The sequence below is a fragment of the Pseudochaenichthys georgianus genome, chromosome 20, assembly GCF_902827115.2.
Source record: "Pseudochaenichthys georgianus chromosome 20, fPseGeo1.2, whole genome shotgun sequence".
NCBI classification, from domain to species: Eukaryota; Metazoa; Chordata; class Actinopteri; order Perciformes; family Channichthyidae; genus Pseudochaenichthys; species Pseudochaenichthys georgianus.
In genome coordinates, this window is record NC_047522.1 from 12,898,069 (window position 1) to 12,918,646 (window position 20,578).

General features: G+C 46.6%; 1 protein-coding gene across 1 annotated transcript; it reads right to left on the reverse strand.

The window, feature by feature from the left end:
- Positions 1 to 833: 833 nt before the first annotated feature.
- On the reverse strand, positions 834 to 19,949 carry ptchd1 (patched domain containing 1). The gene is made up of 5 exons (XM_034108360.1): positions 19,392 to 19,949; positions 18,502 to 19,086; positions 14,735 to 15,449; positions 3,238 to 3,950; positions 834 to 2,433 (listed from the first exon to the last, which is right to left on the reverse strand). Exons 2-5 carry the CDS (start codon positions 18,913 to 18,915, stop codon positions 1,333 to 1,335), a joined length of 2,943 nt encoding a protein of 980 aa, XP_033964251.1. The 5' UTR covers positions 18,916 to 19,086; positions 19,392 to 19,949; the 3' UTR covers positions 834 to 1,332.
- Between the last annotated feature and the right edge of the window lie 629 nt (positions 19,950 to 20,578).

Genomic DNA, 20,578 nt, shown 5'->3' on the forward strand with positions numbered 1-20,578 from the left:
ATGTTAAAAACAGGAACTTAAATCATCAAGGCATGTCATTAAACACAGGAGAGCAAACCATTTTTGATCAGACTTTTTCACGATCTGTATGAGTTTTCCTTGTTTTATTTTTTGATGTCAAGATCTGTCTTTGTTTTCCTGATTTATTTTGAAAAGTGTTAACCCGTGTTATGTCTGTTGTTACTTTCTGTCTCTGTGTTTCCGTCCTGTTTGATAACCTGATAGTGTTCACGTGGTGACCCTGTGTTTCTCTTCCCTCCCCATCTGTGTCTTGCGTGTATTTAAGTTTTGGTTTTCTTTCAGTTGTTGTCAGATTCTTGATGTTGGATGTTTATGTTGAGAGAGTTTTTTTGGCCTTGTTTTGCCCAGCTCTGTTAATTCACAAACAGACAATAAAGGACTTTTCCTTCAAAGTAACTGTGGGTCCTAACTGCTTCGCTTTCAAGCCTTGACAGACTTAGAAAACGAGTTGACTTGTTACAGCAATAATTGTGGCTTATGATGAACATTATGACATTTTCAAATTAATGAAAATAAATTCAATATTTTGTTTGCCCATTGCAAAAAGAAAACTTGATCCATAACCACCAATGTCATGCTGTGTTTCAAAGTGGTTGTACCCTTAAGTTTTGTATCTGATGTAACCATGCCTAAGCACTTTTACCTTAAAGATAGAACATTCTGAAAAGTCAAAGCATCACTATATGTATAAAACTGTGACGTCTATTGGTTTGTGGACTAAGGTTTTAAAAGCCATATAAACTATATTAAAACTTTATCATGCATCAAAGTCAAAACCACTTGTTTTCTTGATTTGACTTTATTTGTCCAGCATTAAAGTAGAAATACTCGAGTCATACAGATGATTGCCTCATATCATTGTAGCTGTATGTAACTGATATGGTGAACACAGATAGCAGTAGCCAAACAGTGTGATCAGATCTAAAGCAACTTTTGGACACGTGAAAATTGTGGCTGCTCCTCTGGGATAACGTCACAGCCCGACCTGACCTCAGCTGATCCTCAACATCTTGGCTGTTTGGAAAAGAGCTCATTAACATGCCACGCAGCACTAGAAACAAGCAGGTAACCATGGATACACTGCATTTGACCCTCATATTTCTCTTTTCTTCACTCGCCACGAGACTCTCCTTTACTGTTCCCTCTAGACCCTCCACCTCTATTTTTTTTCTTAGTGACACTCTCTTTTTCCTCCTCGTTCTACACGTACTGGTATTCTTCTCTTCAGCACGAATAGCGGCTGCTCAGATTACATTGAACCAATTCCCAGCCGGCAGTCACCAGGGCAACCGAGAGCCCCTCATCCCATGCTCATACAGTGGTGATCTGGTCAACCACACGAGTGCTGTCGTTCATTTCCACGCACTCCACCTCCTGTCTCTGGCCGTCTTCTTCAGGTCGGTTTCCCGGGGTCTTGGAGGGAGGCAGGAAAGTGAGGAGGGTCGGCAGGAATGCAAGCGTGTGAAGGGCTGAGCAGCCGGCCGTTAGGGTGAGGCAGCGGAAGAGTGTGTGTGTGAGGTTGGAGCGTACTGCCCCAACAGGCACCAGGGCGGCGCTGTAGCAGATAAGCGTCTGTAGAGAGGGCACCCCGTGTCTCTCCAGGGCCACCCTCACCCAGCGAGTCCTGCTGTCCCCTCGACCTGAGGCGAAACCGCAGAGGAGGGGACCGCTGCAGTCCGCAGAATGTCCCAAGGCTGAGATCAGACACAACACAGACATGCAGTCCAGCTCCACACCCCATAAGGTCATGAAGCCCAGCACCCCGAACTGAACCGAGAGCACGGTGAGGCCCAGCCACACAGAGACCAGAGGTTCCACTACAGCCAGAGAGGAGAGACCCAACAGGAAGAGCACCGCCAGCAGTGAGTGTCTGAGGGGGGAGCTGACCGCTGCAGCGTAGCGGTCCAGGTAGACGAAAGAGGGGTTAAAGATTAGGAAGCGGACGCGCGAGGTCAGCGACAAGCGCCGCAGCGTGTCCAGCAGCACTGACATCTCCTCCCGCTTGTTCTCCGTTGTCTTGGCCACCAGGAAGATTCGGGACGCCGCCACATCTGGCTCCTCGCCTTGACCACGCTCCGCAAATATGATGTCATCAGCAAAGTGGGCAAACTGAGGCTCACGGAGAAAAGAGTGACGGAGCGTGTGGGTGAAGTTTTCCCGCGGCTGGCTGGTGGACTGGTTGTTATCTGTCAGGTAGTTCAGGTATGCTTCTAGCCAGCTGATTCGCTGGAAGCCTTTGGCATATTCCAGCAGGTCCCGTTGAACTGAGGCATTCCAGTAGGGTGCGCTTTCATAGATGTAAAATCCAATGACAGGGGAGTATGAGCTGAAGTAACGCTGCTGGGCACGGGTGTACAATACTGTTGCTGTATCCATGGCAACCAGTGCACTGGGGTCTGAACCCTGGGTCACCTGTCGATAAATAAAAAAATATTATTTACAGATTGAACAGTGCGTCATGGTTTTTGTATACAAGTGTGTCTGAAAAGAACATCTTTCAAGTGCAATAAGTAGTTCCAAGCCTTATGTTCAAAATAAACAGCATATAAAAACTCCAAAACTTAGTGCATACAATCTTAATTCATTAATCATGTAGAGTATTATAATGATATATTTGTATACATTTATATATATATATATATATTGTGTATTGTGCTTTAACTATATCTCTCTCTTCTTGTGATGATGTATTTACTAGGTGTTTTATTACTCATGTGTAATGCCTGTCAGTAGTCAGTAGGTCAGCATATGCAAAACTAAACTACTGAAACTCTAAGAGATTAAACAATTTAATTTGTTAAATGTTTTTGAATGCATTGCACCTTTAAACACCATCAGCATAAACAGTTAGCTATGATGTAAGTTAGTGTCATTTAAAACGATAAATATATTAAGCTATGGTAAATATCAATACATTGTAGTGACACTATGATATATATGTACCACTACTTTTTTAACTCTGGGAGCTACACATCATGATCAGTCAAGTGGTGAGTAAGTGTGTACGTTACATACATTTACTTATGTGAATTGGTGTTCAGGTCAGTTTAAATGTATAGAGAGTCAGACAATTTAGATTCTGAATGGCACTGTACCAATGTTGGTAGTAAATAATATTGAGCAGTGCAATGAGAAACACTGCACTGTCTAAATGAAGTGGAAGATGTGCTTTGCAATCTAGTAGTATAAAACTGTAAAAATAAAGTGTTGCCTCACCTGCAGGAAGCCCATCAATCCAAAGGAGATGTACACCAGATACAGCAGAACCACAAAGGGTTTGACATAGGTGTTAGTGATCCAGTCTCCATAGCAACGCCTCACACATCCCAGCAAAAGGTGAGAGTCCTGAGGATTAGGATCCATGTGAGCTGTGGAATGTGTGTGTGGATGTGTGAGTGTGGAGTTAGCCACATGACCGAGCCCATGCGTGGCAGGGTTGTTTGCTGTATGTGGGTGTGTGTGTGTGTGAGTTAGGTTAGAGTTTGGTGTGTGAGAGTGACTGTTGCCGACCCCGATTGGTGGGTTGGTGGTCTGGGCCTCATCCTGATAGCGAGTGTACATAAGACACCTGTACCAGGCCGGCTTAGAGTCCAGGCGCTCCGGTTTGGGGACTCGCCGGCAGAAGCAGCCATGTCTGTACCCGGTCTCTAAGTACCCAGTGAACACCAGACAGGAACTGTAGAAGGACAGCATGTAAATGTAGCTGATGGTGACAGCCAACATGGCGGTGCGGCAAAATAGCCGGACGGCCTCCATGTTGGTCAGTGGCGAGGCAGCCAGACCCAGGGTCATCAGGTGGAGCATGGTGGAGCCGGAGAAACGTAGCATGACGTCCTCAAACACACTCGCCACCCGCTCCTTCACATGCTGGTCCTCCCGAGTTCGCCTCCATGACGACAGCATCTCGAAAGAGCCGAAGAGGCCATGACCTGAGGAGAACCAAACAGTTGAAATTCACAGATTTAAGATGGTATTATTTTGGTTTTGCACCCCATGATTTTACTGGTGGATATGTCTCCAAACATTAAAAAAAGCTAATCTCAAATCAACACTTTCCACAGAATGCTGTGATTGCCCCCCACTTTTCTTAAATTCATTCCTTAAGGAAGCATGTTGCAGGTTGCACAAGGAAGGGAAAAAGCTGCCAGCTTTTAAATGGTCCCCTCTGCATTATTCCACACATCAATTCAGTTTGAAATAGAAATGTGAAACGACAGTTGTAAGACACAATGATGGAAGTTCAATTTTCTTTGGATTAAACAATACTAGTAGCTGCTACAGGACACGTGAATATCACTTCCTGCTAATAAAGGGGATAAAAGAAATTGAACAAGGTTTTTAATATTCTGAGAGTAGTTAAAGTTATTAGTAATAATCTAGCAGCACAACAAACAACAGAACGTCTTTAATTTAATGTATTGCTTTAAATAGAGTTATATCATATAAGATTACATAGGTTTAATATGTGCACCAACTCCATTTGCATGTCCAGTCTCATTGGCATTCACGTACATGTTTATATACATGCAGCAGATGTTTTTTTATGGTTTTCTCTACTGTGGTTGCCATGACATCCATTCGTCATCATTGACAGCCCCCCCCCCCCCCTTCTCTCTTCAGTGACCTTACCATGGCGAAACACTTAACACCTTAGCAGAGGCGTAACGTACCGACACTTCAGGCGTGGGTGCATCTGAGAAACTATGCTGATCTGTGAATGTGTGTGTGGTTTGTATGTGTGTGTGTTAGAAGGAGAGGGAATTAAACAGTGAATGACAGTGGAAGAGGTGAGCAGGTTAATGTTGCAGAGAGAACAGATGTGCAAAACGAGAGTCTGGGGACGGCACTTGCCCAAGGATTCTGACATTTAACAGAGCTTGAGACAGGCCAATGGACAACAGACACACATGTACTAATACATGAGGAAATACAATCAGGGTGTGTCTTTTTGCCAGAACCCTTTCAGATCCTGGATATTACTGTTGAGTCATAACATGGATTAAGCATTTCACACATGCAGCCTTCCAGACATAACAAAAGCCTGGGTATAGTTTGTATTTGTTTTTTTCAGTACCTCACTGCAAAATATAAAAAAAACAATTCTGATAAATAACCTGCTTCTATTTTTTTTTTTTTTAAAGTAGGCTGAACTTCTCAAATGCATAATAGGTACCTTTAAAGCCAATAAAGGATCTTGATAAACAAAGTACACACTCAAAAATTTGAAGAATATCATCAAAAATGACTTGATTAAAATTATCTTTTGTCCATGTTGATATTTGACGATTGTACTATCACTATATTCAATATTGACTTGAAACGTCTGACACATTTTGCAGATCACTACCAAACAAAAACTTGAAAATCAACCATGGTCAAATAAATGTACCGTAAATGTATTATATAATTTATATTTATATAACTATATATATTTAATAATCTACATAATCAATTCACCCCCCTTTGTACACAAACACATGAGATAAATCAACACATCAGTTTGTTTTTGTGCAAGCTTTGCAAGCAAATTAGCTCCTGTGTGAAAACATTAGTTGGTCTCTGAAAGAGAAAAATGCAAAATGTTGTACACAGTATTTCTCCCCTCTTTCTCTACTGTGTAATCACATCCTTCTTTCTCTCCTCACACTTCCTCCCACCTTTTTCTGTCTACTGCCTACATGATTTGGAATAATCCTCCTGACTTCCTTCTAACCACAGTTTAACTTCATTTCCAGCTAAGTGAATCCTTATCTGAAGCCCCAGTTGGAGTGATATTTCATGGAGCCTCCTATCTGTGTCTATTCTCCTGTCTCTTCTGTGCTCGCTTTGGTTATTTTAAGCCTAACAGCAGCCTTTCCTCCTCCACATTACAGAGTAATTATGGTATGGACTACATGTGTGTGGTAGTGGTTACGTACAGCACATCCTACAATATTTTGAATGCATGCACTCAAGATGAAGTGCAAGTATGCCTTCACCAGATGGAATGCAGTGTGTTCAGCAGGGGGTCCTGCTCCTAGTTTGTTGAATTCTTAATTTGGGCGCCTTGGAAGCTTACCCTTAATTGCAAGTCATCACCTTTCTCTCTCGTGATTTCCTTTCAAATTAAGGCAGAATTTTAAAATGCGAGTGGGTCTGAGGCAAGGGCAATGGAAATGGGGGGTATATGGACTCTGGCCAAATTTTGCATGGGTGATCTCTTTTGATCGACTATCTCAATATCGATATTGCTACAATATTGTTGCTTTCACAAATATAAGTGCATCAGGTGGTTTTAGTAACACTTACGTATAAAATCCACCTTCTCATTGAAGTATTTTATGTCCTATAATGAAATGAAAATCGGGATTTGCAAAAACTGGAAGCACTGTGACATGGTCACTGTCATAATGTCTAGTCCGCAATATTTTTATGAATGATTCATTTTCAGTACAAAGTCTGCTTGCTGCATTCACTGTATTGGCAATACTAATAGGGAGGCGTGTGGTGCAGTGGGTTGTGTGTTGGTGTTCGGATCAGGGGGTCACAGGTTCAAACCCCACTGCAGTCAGCATGTCGTTGTGTTCCTGGGCAAGACACTTCACCCCAAATTGCTCCTGTGGGGATTGCCCACATTATTGAGTATGTAAGTCGCTTTGGATAAAAGCGTCTAACAAGTGACATGTAATGTAATAGTGATGAGTTGATAGATCCAATTAAATACTGTTTATTTCATTGATTTATAAAATTCAGTGTTTCTGCTATAATTTATATTTATTGAGTCACACTTGGCTGCTGTTTTAGTGCCACAGAGATCACTGGTTTAATTTTACAGTAACTTACATAAAACAAATAAAAATAAAGAGGACACTGTTATATCTCTCACAGGCTCCGCCCTCTACTGGACTCTATGGGTACTCTCTTACCCCGCAAGCATTCTCCCACTGAGACTTCTATAGACGTAGCCGGCCCTGGGCGGGCCTACCTGAATGCGCGCGCATCACACCGTATAAAAGGAGGCCTCGCCTCCTGACCATCATCCTTTTCTCTTCAGCAAGCGGAAGTGTTTTTCACGGAGCTTAGAAAGACGGAAAATTGAGAGATAATGGAGTCAGTTCTTGACCACAGGACCTGCCCGAAATGTCCAAACCTGATCGCGGGAGCGGATCCACACCCCTCCTGTTTTTTGTGTATGGGGCCTAACCACGCTGTCAGCGGTATGGGCCCGACGCCGGCATGCTCAGCCTGCCAGATGCTTCCTCGGCTCACGCGTGAGCATCGTGGGCAGCATTTCCTGTCAGCAGAGACTCCGCGGGAGGAGGTAGAGGATTCGGATCTCGACGTCGTCGGGGTGGGCGAGTCAGGAGAGGAGGAAGTGCCGTTCCGATTCTCCCTTCCGTGGGGCCAGACAACCCCGATTCCGGAGGAGGAGGACGAGGACGCCTCGGTGTCGGGAGGTCCGACTCTCAGGTCTGCACGTGTGGATTTCCCAGCGGTGATGACCCTGGCAGCGGAGCGCGTAGGCCTACCGCTCCCACCACCGCTGCCACCGAGGCCTATAAGCCGCCTGAGACAGGGGTTTTACGGCCCGGTGCATCCAGCGCAACCAACCTTCGTTTCGCCCCCAACTGCCTGATATATGGCGGTGTGTGGAGGCGACATGGCAGCAGCCATTTAAAACGAAGGCCCCAGTGGCCGCTATGGCAGGCATCATCAAGGTGGAGGGCCGCCCGGACACAGCGTGTGCGGTTGTGCCCCCCCTTGATGAGAGCCTGGCGGCCCATCTGCTTCCACGGGCGGCGGGTTGGGCGGAGGGTAAGCGACCCCTGCCCCCTCTGCCCCGGGACCGAGACACTCTGGAATATCTGGACAAGATGTTCAAGCTCGGTACGCAGATGGCGGCTGCAGCCAATAATCTCGGCGTGTTGGGCGTCTCCCTGATCACCCCTCAGGCAGCCGCCCCCGCCCTCCTGTCACAAGATGGGAGCGATTATCCGGACCGCGCTATAGGTCAGATGAATAATCTGATTCATGGCGTGGCCGCTGCAGCAGGGCGGGTGATTTCCCTGGCCACAGTGGCGTCTCGTCACGTGTGGTCGGGACCCACTGCCCTATCTAGAAAAGACCGAGAAGATCTCCTCGGAGCCCCCGTATCCACGGAAGGGCTCTTTGGGTCAATCTCCTCGGTCACTCAGCGCATCAGCCGGCTGGAGGAGGAAAGGGTCCAGTTTAGCAGGATGCTACCGCTGGCCCCGCCTCCGGCCCCGCTACGCGCTCCTCCACGCGTTTCCATGCAGGTGAGGGAGCGCAGTGCGACAGTGAAGCGGAGGGAGAGGCGCCGGCACGGGGGTCCCGTAGCTGCGGCGCCCTCCACCTCTACGGCCCATCACGTGGTACCGGCATATCGGCAGCCACGGGGAGGGGCTGCCCGATCTCGGCAGGCTCATCAGCACCAAAGAGCGGCCGGGTGGGGTACGCCGTCAGCCCGAAGCTGACTGGCGGGGGGAGGTAGCGTCTCGGCGGGGGGAGAAAATCTCTTCGCCCGGGACGCGAGGGTGAATCCCGCCTCCTCCCTATTCGATGCACAGATTCCTTTTAAAAAAATGTAAAAATAAAGAAAAAGTTGATCTGTATCCAAGTCTAAGTGTCCTTTGTTTCCACAATGCTACACTTACACATGATGTCTGTACAGATTCCCCACTCGCCGCCCCAGCCATAGCTCCTGTAGGGGAGGAGGAGGAGTGCGCAGATGAGAGTGATGAAACGTAAACAGTGCATGCCCTTTAACACAGTGTTATGGGGAATGGAAACTCAGCTGTGTACTATCAGGGTGGATGGACAGGACGCTGAAACGGGGCTATTCACTCCAGTTTTGCAGCGTCCCACCCCCTTTTATGGGCATGCGAGAGGTGAAGCTATCCTCTCGAGAGGGGATGAGTTTCCTCTCAGCAGAGATTCAGGCTCTGGTGCAGAAACAGGCTGTGTCTGTTGTGCACCCTCAGCGCAGGGAAGAGGGTCTTTATTCCATATACTTCCTGGTTCCCAAGAAGACAGGGGAATTCAGACCTATTCTAGATCTCCGCGGCCTGAATCGCCACATTTCCCGCAGGAAATTCTGCATGCTAACTATGAAACAGTTACTGGGGCTGGTGCAGCCAGGCGATTGGTTCACCACCATCGACCTGAAAGACGCATACTTTCATGTAGAAATTGCTCCCAAGCACAGAAAGTATCTGCGTTTTGCCTTCCAGGGAATAGCTTACGAGTACAACAGACTGCCGTTCGGCTATTCCCTATCCCCACGCACATTCAGCAAATGTGTGGCCACAGCGCTTCAACCGCTGCGCGCACACGGCATGAGAGTTTTCTTTTATATAGACGACCTCATAGTCATGGCTGGGTCACGGGAACAGGCAATGTTTTGCACAGCACAATTGATCACACACCTAACTAGATTAGGCTTCGCGATCAATTGGAAAAAGAGCACCCCCATACCTCACCAACGGGCGTTGTATTTGGGTGTGGTGCTCGATGCAGGCACATTGCGCGCCACCCTGTCAGAGAGCAGACGTGTGTCCCTTCTTCAGGGGGTACGCAGACTGCGACAGGGGGCAACAGTGACAGCTTTTACTGTCATGCAGACGCTGGGTCTCATGGCGGCTGCTCACATGATGGTCCCGTTAGGGTTACTACATATGCGCCGCCTGCAGAGATGGTTCTCCAGCCTACGCTTGGATCCCAAGAGGCACAAGTGGCGGCTGGTGACCATACCCCCCTCAGTGAGGGGCAACCTCTACTGGGACGGGTGACCTCCTACATCACAGTGTTCACGGATGCATCCGAAACAGGATGGGGAGGGACCTGCCTGAAGAGGGCTATAGGTGGGCGCTGGGCTCTAACAGAGTCTCGACACAGCAACCTCCTAGAGCTACGGGCGGTAGTGTTAGTCCTCCGGCATTTCAGGCCCCTAATTCAGGGGGAACATGTAATGGTCAGGAGCGACAACAGCACCACAGTGGCTTATATCAACAAGCAGGGCGGAGTTCGATCCGCCGCCTTGTTGACCACAGCGGAGGAACTGTGGTTATGGGCTTCAGAGGTGGTGTTATCTCTGAGAGCCCTCCATATCCCGAGACTGGAGAACAGAGGGGCCGACCTCATGTCGAGGGGCGGCCCCCTGCCAGGCGAGTGGGTGCTTCACCCGAAGGTGGTGAAGCAGATCTGGGCCCAGTTCGGGAGAGCGGAAGTGGATCTGTTCGCCAGCTGGCGAAATAGCCACTGTGCCCTGTGGTTCTCCGTGGCTCGGAGCGACGACCCACCCTTGGGGGTGGACGCGTTTGCACACGAGCCATGGCCAAGGAAGCTGCTATACGCTTTTCCACCGCTGTGTCTCATTCTCCCCCTCCTGAGGAGAGTGAGGCGAGAACGTCTGTCAGTCATCCTAGTGGCTCCGGATCGCGTTGGGGCGCCGTGGTACTCAGAGATGACACAGATGAAGGTGGGCCAGCCCTGGGCGGTTCCCCAGTTCTGGGGGGCGATGTCTCAAGAGGCAGGTGCAATCGGGGCGTTACCCACTCTCGGCCGTCCTCTCCAGGTTTGGCTCCTGAGAGGGACAGGTTGAGACAGGGTGGATTGTCTGATAGTGTTATTCAGTCTATCCAGGCAGCTAGAGCTGGATCCACCACAGCCTGTTACAGGCCAAAGTGGCTAGGATTCCAGCGATGGTGTGAGGAGCGGAGAATAGAGCCCCTATCTTGTGAGTTAGGCTCTATTTTATCCTTCTTACAGTTACTGGTGGACAGAGGGCTTGCGCATTCAACAGTGAAGGTGTATGCAGCAGCCATCTCGGCCTGCCATGAGGGATTTTGCGGCAGGTCAGCCTTTAGTCAACCACTGATGTCGCGGTTTTTACCGGGGGTCAGGAGGCTGCGCCCAGTAGTGCACGCCTCCACCCGACAGTGGGACCTGCCCCTAGTGCTCGAGGCTCTGGCCTCGGGACCATTTGAGCCTCTGGAGCTCTCCTCCCTAAAAGCACTGTCGTGGAAGACAGCTTTGCTTCTTGCCTTAACGTCAGCCAAAAGAGTGTCCGAGTTAACTGCTCTGTCGGTGCACCCGAGCTGTTTACAGATTCGGGGTGACCGGAGCGGCGCGACACTCAGACCGAACCCCTCCTTTGTGCCCAAGAGCCTAAGGAGTGCGTTCAGGTCAAGGGCTATTCAGTTAGGGGGTTTTAGTCTTCCCCCCCATGGTGGGACCAGGGAAGCTAAACTGCACCTCCTCTGCCCGGTGCGTGCGCTAGCATGTTATGTAGAGCGCACGGCTGCCCTTAGACGCACCGAACAGCTGTTCGTGTGCTTCGGGGCGGGGGGATCGGGAAAGCTCTGTCCAAGAAACGCCTGGCAGGCTGGCTCTGCGAGTGCATTGCACATGCCTACGGACAGGCAGGGAGAGCCTGCCCCACGGGGGTTCGTGCACACTCCACACGGGCTGTGGCTGCGTCAACAGCCTTATTCAACGGTGTGAGTGTGGAGGATATATGCACAGCGGCGTCTTGGTCGACGCCAGGCCCCTTCATAAGGTTTTATCTCTTGGACATGTCGGGCTCTTTCTCCTCGTCTGTACTTGCGGGGGCAACACAGGACTGGTAGGGGGGAGGGGGGTTGTGGGTCAGTTGGTATCTGACCCCCTCCCCGGACGTAATGCGCCTTCGCTGTTCTCGGGCCTTCGGAGAGTCCCGGGAGGGGCGGGGGTGGCGCATTGGGCCCTTACAGGGCTGGAGGGCTGCTCTCCGAGAGCAGGAGGGGGGGGAGCCCTCCACACTTTAGTCCACACACTCGGCATGGGGTCAGTGTTTGAGTGTGGGGCAGGGGCTCTGGCGCTCTCCCTGTTATCCTTAGGGATTCAGGGAGGCAGGCGTGTAGTAAGCCCTTTCGGGGCCGAGGGGGCTCTCCCCATCCAGGGTGGGGGGGGGTCCCCCGGCACTGTTTTTTGAGCACACTTTTTGCGAGGTAAGCGCAGCAGGGTGTGCTCTGTCAGCCACAGCCCAGATTTCTCCTCGGTTACAACCGGGTTAAAGGAGAAGGTGGGGCAGCAGCTGCTGACCATAATAGCCGGTCAGGGGCAGTAGGGTGGAATATTGTTGGACGACAGTGCGCGTATACATCGCGGCTCCACCCACTGTACCCATAGAGTCCAGTAGAGGGCGGAGCCTGTGAGAGATATAACGTCGGGTTACGTAGTGTAACCCTTGTTATATTAGCACAGGCAGAGCCCTCTACTCGGGGCACTGTCTGTCCTATTCCGCTCGCTGAAGAGAGGTGTAGGATGATGGTCAGGAGGCGAGGCCTCCTTTTATACGGTGTGATGCGCGCGCATTCAGGTAGGCCCGCCCAGGGCCGGCTACGTCTATAGAAGTCTCAGTGGGAGAATGCTTGTGGGGTAAGAGAGTACCCATAGAGTCCAGTAGAGGGCTCCGCCTGTGCTAATATAACGTCGGGTTACACTACGTAACCCGACGTTATCGAATTTGTTATTGGCAGAGAATCTGACGCTTATCTGAATTTGTAGCGGTATATACATAGCCGCGGGAAGTAGGGGTGCTAGGGGTGCTGCAGCACCCCCTGTTGGCGAGTGGTGTACATTTGAAAAACTGAGTGACCACCTAAATAAAAATGATTAAACTACATAAAATAGTTATGATTTTACTTAAAATAAAATTAGCTGTATACAGTAATAGTCATAGTATATATTTGTATCAGTCAGGTTGTTTGAATTTATTTTCCAAATAAATAATATCCGAGCCATCTAGGTCGTAGGTCGTGGGAGAGTGACGTAATTGACGCGACACACACTCTGCAGAGTGACAACTTTCTAGAATGGCGCAAAAAAGGATTTTGGATTTTTTTCTCCAACAAACAACCCAATAAAAAGAGTGGACCACCAGCTACTCCTCAGCCCACCACCTCTACAACTAGAGTAATATGACACAGAAGAGACTGACACATCTGACTTTGATGCATGTCCACAGTAACATGTTGGACAATGTGGATGTATCTGCTCTAATGAGGGTCTTCATTAGTGCCACCCCAGGCTACATTTGGAGTTTTGTGAAGACCCAACACAAGGTAAAACGATATTTTTCCTTTAATGCTGCTGCCGCTGTGCAATCAGTTAAAATGTAATTCATAGTTTTATTAATATTGTAAATAATATGTTCTGACTATTTGTAATGTTATGTAGGTTTGTAAGACCCATAGTTAGCATGTGGGCATGTGCAGCTGTTGCTAAGTGATGTAGGTCTATAATGGTTTATTAAGCCTAACAGTTAAGGCGAGACACCAGGTGAATAGGGTAATTTTTTTTAACTTAAAGATATCAGCTAGAAATTTCTCCAGTTAATTACCTACAATAAGGCAATTGTTTCTTGTATTACAAGTTTTCTGAATATGCAAATGAGCCATTATCTCATAAAATTTGCGCATATTTTAACAAATTTCAGGAACCGAAATCTGAACTTTGGATAAAGCCAGGTTCAAAATTCTCGTTTCATTTTGTAGTCATATTAGTATCTAAGGCTTTTACAGAAGGGATATTGGATATCTCTCTTTATCACTCCATAAATCAGAAAATACTGTCAACAGCCCTAAAATATCAATTTTCGCCATGTTTCTAGGTATAAAATCTTATATAATTCAGGCTATGAATGACATATGAACAAACGCTTCTGTAAAAGCCTTCATAATATTGATAGGAATATAACTGGAAGGTTTGGTGTATCTACATGCTACTGAAGTTGAAATTTCGAACTCAGAGTAGGAGAAAAAACTCATTTTGAGAAAACGACCTTTAAAGATTGCAGTGAGGCGCTAGCTAAACCCTCCTGTTCTTTGGATGACAGCTTACGCCTCGACGCACTCCGTGTAGGTATTTCATGTTCTGGGTCATTTGTTTTTTGTATAATCTTGCTTCGTGCAAGTGACAATTGTTGTTGTCTTCTCTGGGAACGTTTTTTTCGCCGTTCTTTTGCCATTTTGAGATTTCAATTTTTTGCGGAAAGCTAACCAGGAAGTGTTTTAGCACACCACATGACGCCTCCTCACATCAAGTCTGCAATACTGCTATACAGTTTATGGTTCATAAGATGTGACATCCAAAACTGGAAATCGGCATATTGCTGCAGATTGCTGGTTAAGGGGTTTTCAGACACTCTAAGCATACCGACCTATTAAAAATGCCCTTTTATTCAAATAATCTATAACTATTATGGGAATTATTTATGAAAATGTTTTACTGGTTCCAGCACTGTACTTGTTACAGACTTCCAGAACCCTAACATACTTTTTCAGACCCTTTTGATTATGTTTGTAACCCCAGTCTGAAAATGCATTGTTACTGCAAAGTCTAGTTCATGCCCTGCCACTTGTCAGTCATTTTGACAATCTGTCTCCTTCAAAATGGCATTCAGCCCGAGGCTGGCATCTGCAGATCCCATAAGAGGAACTGGAGAAGCAGACAAAAGTCTGATATATTAAAGCAGAGGCCGTGTTCATCATGGCTCGAATCTTCCCTCCATTGTTTTAAAGGTTTTTTTGTGTATATCGGAAACAATCTGAACTGAAAGATTATTTACAGACAAATGGAGGATGGAAACATGGACAAACAGAATAATAATAACTTGAAAAGTCACCTACATCTGTTATTTAACCGTACAAAAAAGTGTTAGTTTTAAACCTACCAAGCATGACGAAAGGGATGCCTAGGTACGTAGAGTTGTAGGTCGTCCCGGTCAGGTTGAGTATCCCAGCAGCAGTGAGGCCTGATAGAGTAATTGACAGCAAAGCAAGCAGTCCCAACCAGGGTTTGGACCTCACACAGTCCCTCATAGTGCAGCAGAGCATGGCAAGCACACCACACGCCCCCAAGCTAGCCAACAGGGGGCGGTGTGCCAGCACCGAGGAGAACTGGAAGTCTGTCCTCAGAGAAGAGGAAGTAGAAGGGTGCAGCCCCAGTTTAGGGTGCAACGCTGCAAAATGCTGTAACTCGGCACAGAAGGCATTTTCCCATTGACTGGCCACCCGGTCCATTAGGCCGCCACGGGCTTGGAGGTAATAGGTGAGCTGCAACGCCCTTGCAGAACGTACACCTTCTCCCTTGGCTCCAGTTCCCTGACCACGCACCCCCCCATTGGGACCCCAGCCCTGCACTCCACCCAGCTGGTGGCCAATGTATGCCTGCCTTCCGTCTGCAAGCTGCGTGATCGGGTACCGCAGTATTGGGATGGAGCTGTTAGAGATGCGAGCTGATTGGATCTCTTCCATGGCACGGATGATGTCATCAATGATGCACACGTTCTTGTCGTCTGGGAGACAGAGGTAGGAGAAGGAGTAGTTGAAGCTGTTGACACCTGTGGCTGGGACCGTCACCGGCATCTGGTAGATTCGTTTGTGGAGCTTTAGAAAAAACACACACATGCATACACGAGTTAGCTCCCAGTAGCTAGGATAGTACTGTGGCAAGAGCAAAAAAAGTTCCATCGAAGTTTTTCAGTGTACAGCACAGCAAAACTCAGTGTGTGGCTCATTTACTTTGTGTACTTCCACTGCTGCTGTTTATTCGGATGAAAAAGAGAAAGACATGTGTGGGGGAGTGTGTGTGTGTCTCACTTGATAGAGTAACAATAGTGGTCTTAGAATCTTCCACCATTTCTAAGGCAAACGGACAACAGTGCCAGCATCCACAGAACCGGTTACTAAGCAACAGGCCTGATGCCAGTCTCTGCCACAGAGAACATGGGCAGAGCTGTTTCCTACCTCAGAGAACTGCGTTTACTTCAGTAAGGGAGGGTGTGTGTGTGTGTGTGTGTGTGTGTGTGTGTGTGTGTGTGTGTGTGTGTGTGTGTGTGTGTGTGTGTGTGTGTGTGTGTGTGTGTGTGTGTGTGCGTATGTCTCTTGATAGATGCTATATTTTAAAAGTCCATTCAATAAGCTGTACTGCTGTAAAATTTACCCAATTCTTCATTTAATTTTGGTCGCATTTTACTGCCAAATTATGCCAATCTTTCAGTTGTATTGTTAGCAATTTCCTGGAAGGACCTTAAAATTCCCGATCCAAGTGCCTTATATCACTAAATTAACTTTAAAAGCCAAATCAGTCATCTTTTGAGCATGTACAGTTTTCAGGGCTATACACATACATACTTGAATGTATAACTAAATGTATATGTAAATATTTGTGTTTATTAGCTGATCATTATTTAAATAACGCTATGTTTATTAATATACAAAACTATTTCCTAAAGTGTCTAGTGTTAATAAGACCAGATTCTGGTCTAATAGTCATTGATGAGTGACACAAGTTACAGCAGGAAGAGAAGAAACAAAAAGTGAGTGAGAAATATTAGATAATATATATTATAATAATAATAATAATAGATTACATTTGTATAGCGCCTTTCAAGGGACCCAAGGCCGCTTTACATGGTGAACAAAAAAACAAACAAACAAACAAACAAACAAACAAACAAAAGGGGCAAATAATATATATATATATATAAATTATGGAGGTAAAAGATTAACAAATGTTTGTATATGGCAACTGTTTAGATGTGCACTTGAGGTTGATGAGGTTTGTGGTTATTTTGTTGGACCATTTATATTTTATAAAGATTTCATTCAGATTTCTTGCTGTTGTTTAAAAAATAAAGAACTGAGAGATATACAGTATGTTAAGTCTTTACTGCATAATTAAAAAGGAAAATGGAAAAAAAAAAAAGTTCCGAGATGCTAATGGCTATAAACTCAAAACCAAGCTTCCAAACAGTATTCTACAAACCAAGGGGTGATGTCAAGGTGAATATGTCTAACCTATACAAGGCTTTTCATCCAATAATTCAATAGAATAAAATCATAGAAGACAAAGAGTTTCCAATTCTCTCACTGAAGCTAGACCAGAATTCAGGGCAGTGTACTTGTACTCTTGCTGCTCAAGTGAAGAACCTGTCTAGCACTGGCTATCACTGCTATTGCTCTCTCATGGAACAAGTGCTGAGCTGTTCCCACTGTCACAGGTTGTTTGATGGCATTTTGGAAAACGTAGGAAATAAATCTGATGCACAAGTCGGCTATTTTATTCACCTTCTTTTATGCATCAACCTGTTCCTCTCTCACCGAAGAAATAGCCTGGCTCTGTGGCAATCCTCTATGCACCAACGTTATATTCTAGCTTTATGTAAAATGGCTCCCAATAATAACAAACACAAACATTAATGGACAGATGGTATGTACAAAAACCCTACTCAATAGAACTGAGTGTCTCTGGGCTATTAGTCTGAAAGCTATAAATACAACTGCATAACATCATGAAATAATTTGTTTAATTACTCAAGGGGTGTCAAACTAATACTCAAAGATCCATTAAGCAATAGCAATGAAGAGATAGAGTCCTCCGAGGTCCATGTAACTCCACTTTAAATTAATATGCCCTGCTTCGTAATTGTAAAGGTTTGCGGGGGTTATTTGGGACTGTTGTTCTGTGTAATGACTATCAATCAGTGAGAATGAGGAGGAAGACAACTTGCATTTGTGTTCTGTACTGCAGATAGTACTACAGTATTTCTAAATAGATCTAAGCATTGATTATTTATTTAAAGTTGAAATCTGTAGACGCATTGCAATCAGATTTTATGCATATTGCGATTTAAATGGCACAGAAGAGACATTATATAGTCTACCTGTGCAGTTAATAGTTGTGTCTTGAGTTGGCATTAGCAGAATCTTACTAACCTTTGAGTCCTCAAATTACTGACTGTGAGTGGGCCTGTGTTTATGATAAAAAATTGTTTTTGCTGTAAATGGATCCTTCATCTGTTATTTGGTTAAACCATACACTCCAGCACCTGCACTTTGCTCTGCATCGGCCAATGGGCTCGTTAGGCAGGTAAACCTCTACAAAAACACACCTGTTACCTATCCTGCCTCCAAAACGGTGAAACAAACTTCTGATTGATATCAGGACAGCAGAATGTCTGCACCTCTCCTGTCAGACTGAAAACCAACAGGTTCATCTGCACCATTGCCATTCAATTAAACAGGCACACACACACACACACACACACACACACACACACACACACACACACACACACACACACACACACACACACACACACACACACTTGTAATACTTTAAAGTTTAAGCTCATTAGACCTGATGCAAACACTAACACGGTATGGCTTGTATGAAGTGAATGTATTTGAATGTTTCTTGCTGTTCTGAATTTGCAAGTTGCCTTGGAAAAAAGCATAATCTTAATGTAATGCCTCTCAAATATCAAAAGGGAGCATTTGATGTTGAAATTGTCAATCCATTAAGTTAAGCACTTGTTGTTGATGGCTAATGTTTCATTCTGTGTATATTATTTAACGTTCACTGTGTTTTGTTAATGGTGTTAATTATCATTTCATTCAGCATTTTAAACCTGTTAGTTTGTTGTTAGTGCCTTACCTTTAATATTGTGTCCAGATGAACCGGGTCCAGCACGCTCCCCTTTCGGGTGGTGACGATCACGCGCCCGTAGCGTACGGGTGTTTGCAGGTCTGAGTAGAGCGCGTGCTTGGAGCGGTTCACGGGGAAGAGGCTGTCCACCAGGTTGCCTTCTATTTTAGCCAGACTGTGCTTGGGAGCGAGCAAACTCTCCACATCCTCTTCCACCCGGTAACGGCTGAAGCTGGCACCCAGCAGGATGGAGAGCAGCACGGGCGCTGAGGCAAAGAACACCGGGTGGCTCGCAACGAACCGGCCGAGCGCGTGGAAGGAGGTCCTCAGGCCCGCGTGCAACACCTGGCGCAGCATCCTAGCGCGCGGCCGCGGCTCCAGCCTCTCCCACCGACCGGAAAGCCCCGGAGCACTGCCGAGCATCAGGGGCTGCCGGAGGCATCGGTGGGCTCCGTCGTTCTCAGTCTGCTGGAGGAGCGGTGACGCCAGGTGGTGGCAGGATTTGTCCCCCAGAGCAGGAGGTCACCAGCTCGGGAGAATCCAACCCTCCTCCGATCACAGGGGTAACGCTTTCCCCCAAGGTTCGCTCATCCGCTAGAGTAGCGCAAAGAACAGAAAGCTACAAAATGAGCCAGCATTTATCTGCTCTGCGGTTAGAAAGCATACTGATAGCCTAATTTACATTTAATAGCTACTGCCCTGCTGCGTTCAATGCCTTCTGTAAACTGCATGGCTCTGTGCGCAACAGAAAAAACATCGCCGAGGCAAAGTGGTCTCATAATTACACCTGTTAAGCTCCATCCTAAAACAGACTTAACATTCGAGTAGTTATGTTTCTCCATTCGGACAGGTTGCAGAGAAGACACACAGTAGTTGAACTAAAGTCAGACAGTACATACCTAAAGAGGGGAACGGTTGAACCAACACGGTGATGACGGAGATCATCTAAAACGCATTCAGAGAAAGATGTTATCCCGCCGGCTCTCCGTATGTCCAGCTCCACCCTACACCAGCAACACAACCTGATGGGTGGGTCGGTATTAGTCGCAGGATAGGTGACGCGGTGTGCACGCACCGGGGATGCCGGTGGAGCGGTTTGTCAAATTAGCCTAATCTGGGATTTTCTCTGCGGCAGAAGGCTTTCTGTCGTCCGTCTTCTCCTCTCCTCATCGCCCCAGTGGTTAGACGGAGCCCTTGTTCATCCGGCTGCTCTCCTAGCAGCTACTGCTCTCCTCATTGGGAAGGCACGTCACTAATTACCTGCTTTCAAACCGGGGACTGTTTCCCTCTCTCTCTGCCTTTTTGTTTCCTTCGCACCGCCCTCACGACCCGCTCTGAGCCCCGTGTTGTGCCCCTCCTCTCTCCGTTCCGCTACATTGCAGAGAAACACCCCTTCCATAGGTTGCTGGCTAAGTGGCAGTGTTTGTGACAGTGTTTGACATTTCTAGAAATGTATCATATGCAGCAAGAACTATATATAAACCACATAAATGATGGCTGCTTTAAAAGTATCTTAATATCCCTTTAATATTCACAAATATTCTTTGTATCATAATGTGTTAAAGTTGCTGAGGTTTTAAAGATAGGCCTACTTTAAAAAAAGGTAATATCAGAATTATTGCAGGTTAGATGTTTTTATTAGAAGCCTGGCATTTAGAAAGATAGTAGGCTATCAACATTGTGATGAGGCATTGTGATTTATTTCCCTTTACCTGTATGACAAAGAAAGGCACATTTGATCCTGCATTATTTTTGCTAATGCTATGATTTTCCTCACACAATTCTAAATGATATTACTAGCCTTGCTGTAGATACGTTAAACATTAGGTCTGCTATTGTGTAGCATGTTGCCATAGAAACCAGGAATTACTTTTATTTTTTACAAGCCCTGGTTCCCATGGCAATGGTGATGCCACCCATCCCCCCAAAGCAATTGCATGCACAGTAGTGCACAAACACAGTACATGACACTTACACACTATATCTGTTTCTCCACACACACACACACACACACACACACACACACACACACACACACACACACACACACACACACACACACACACACACACACACACACACACAC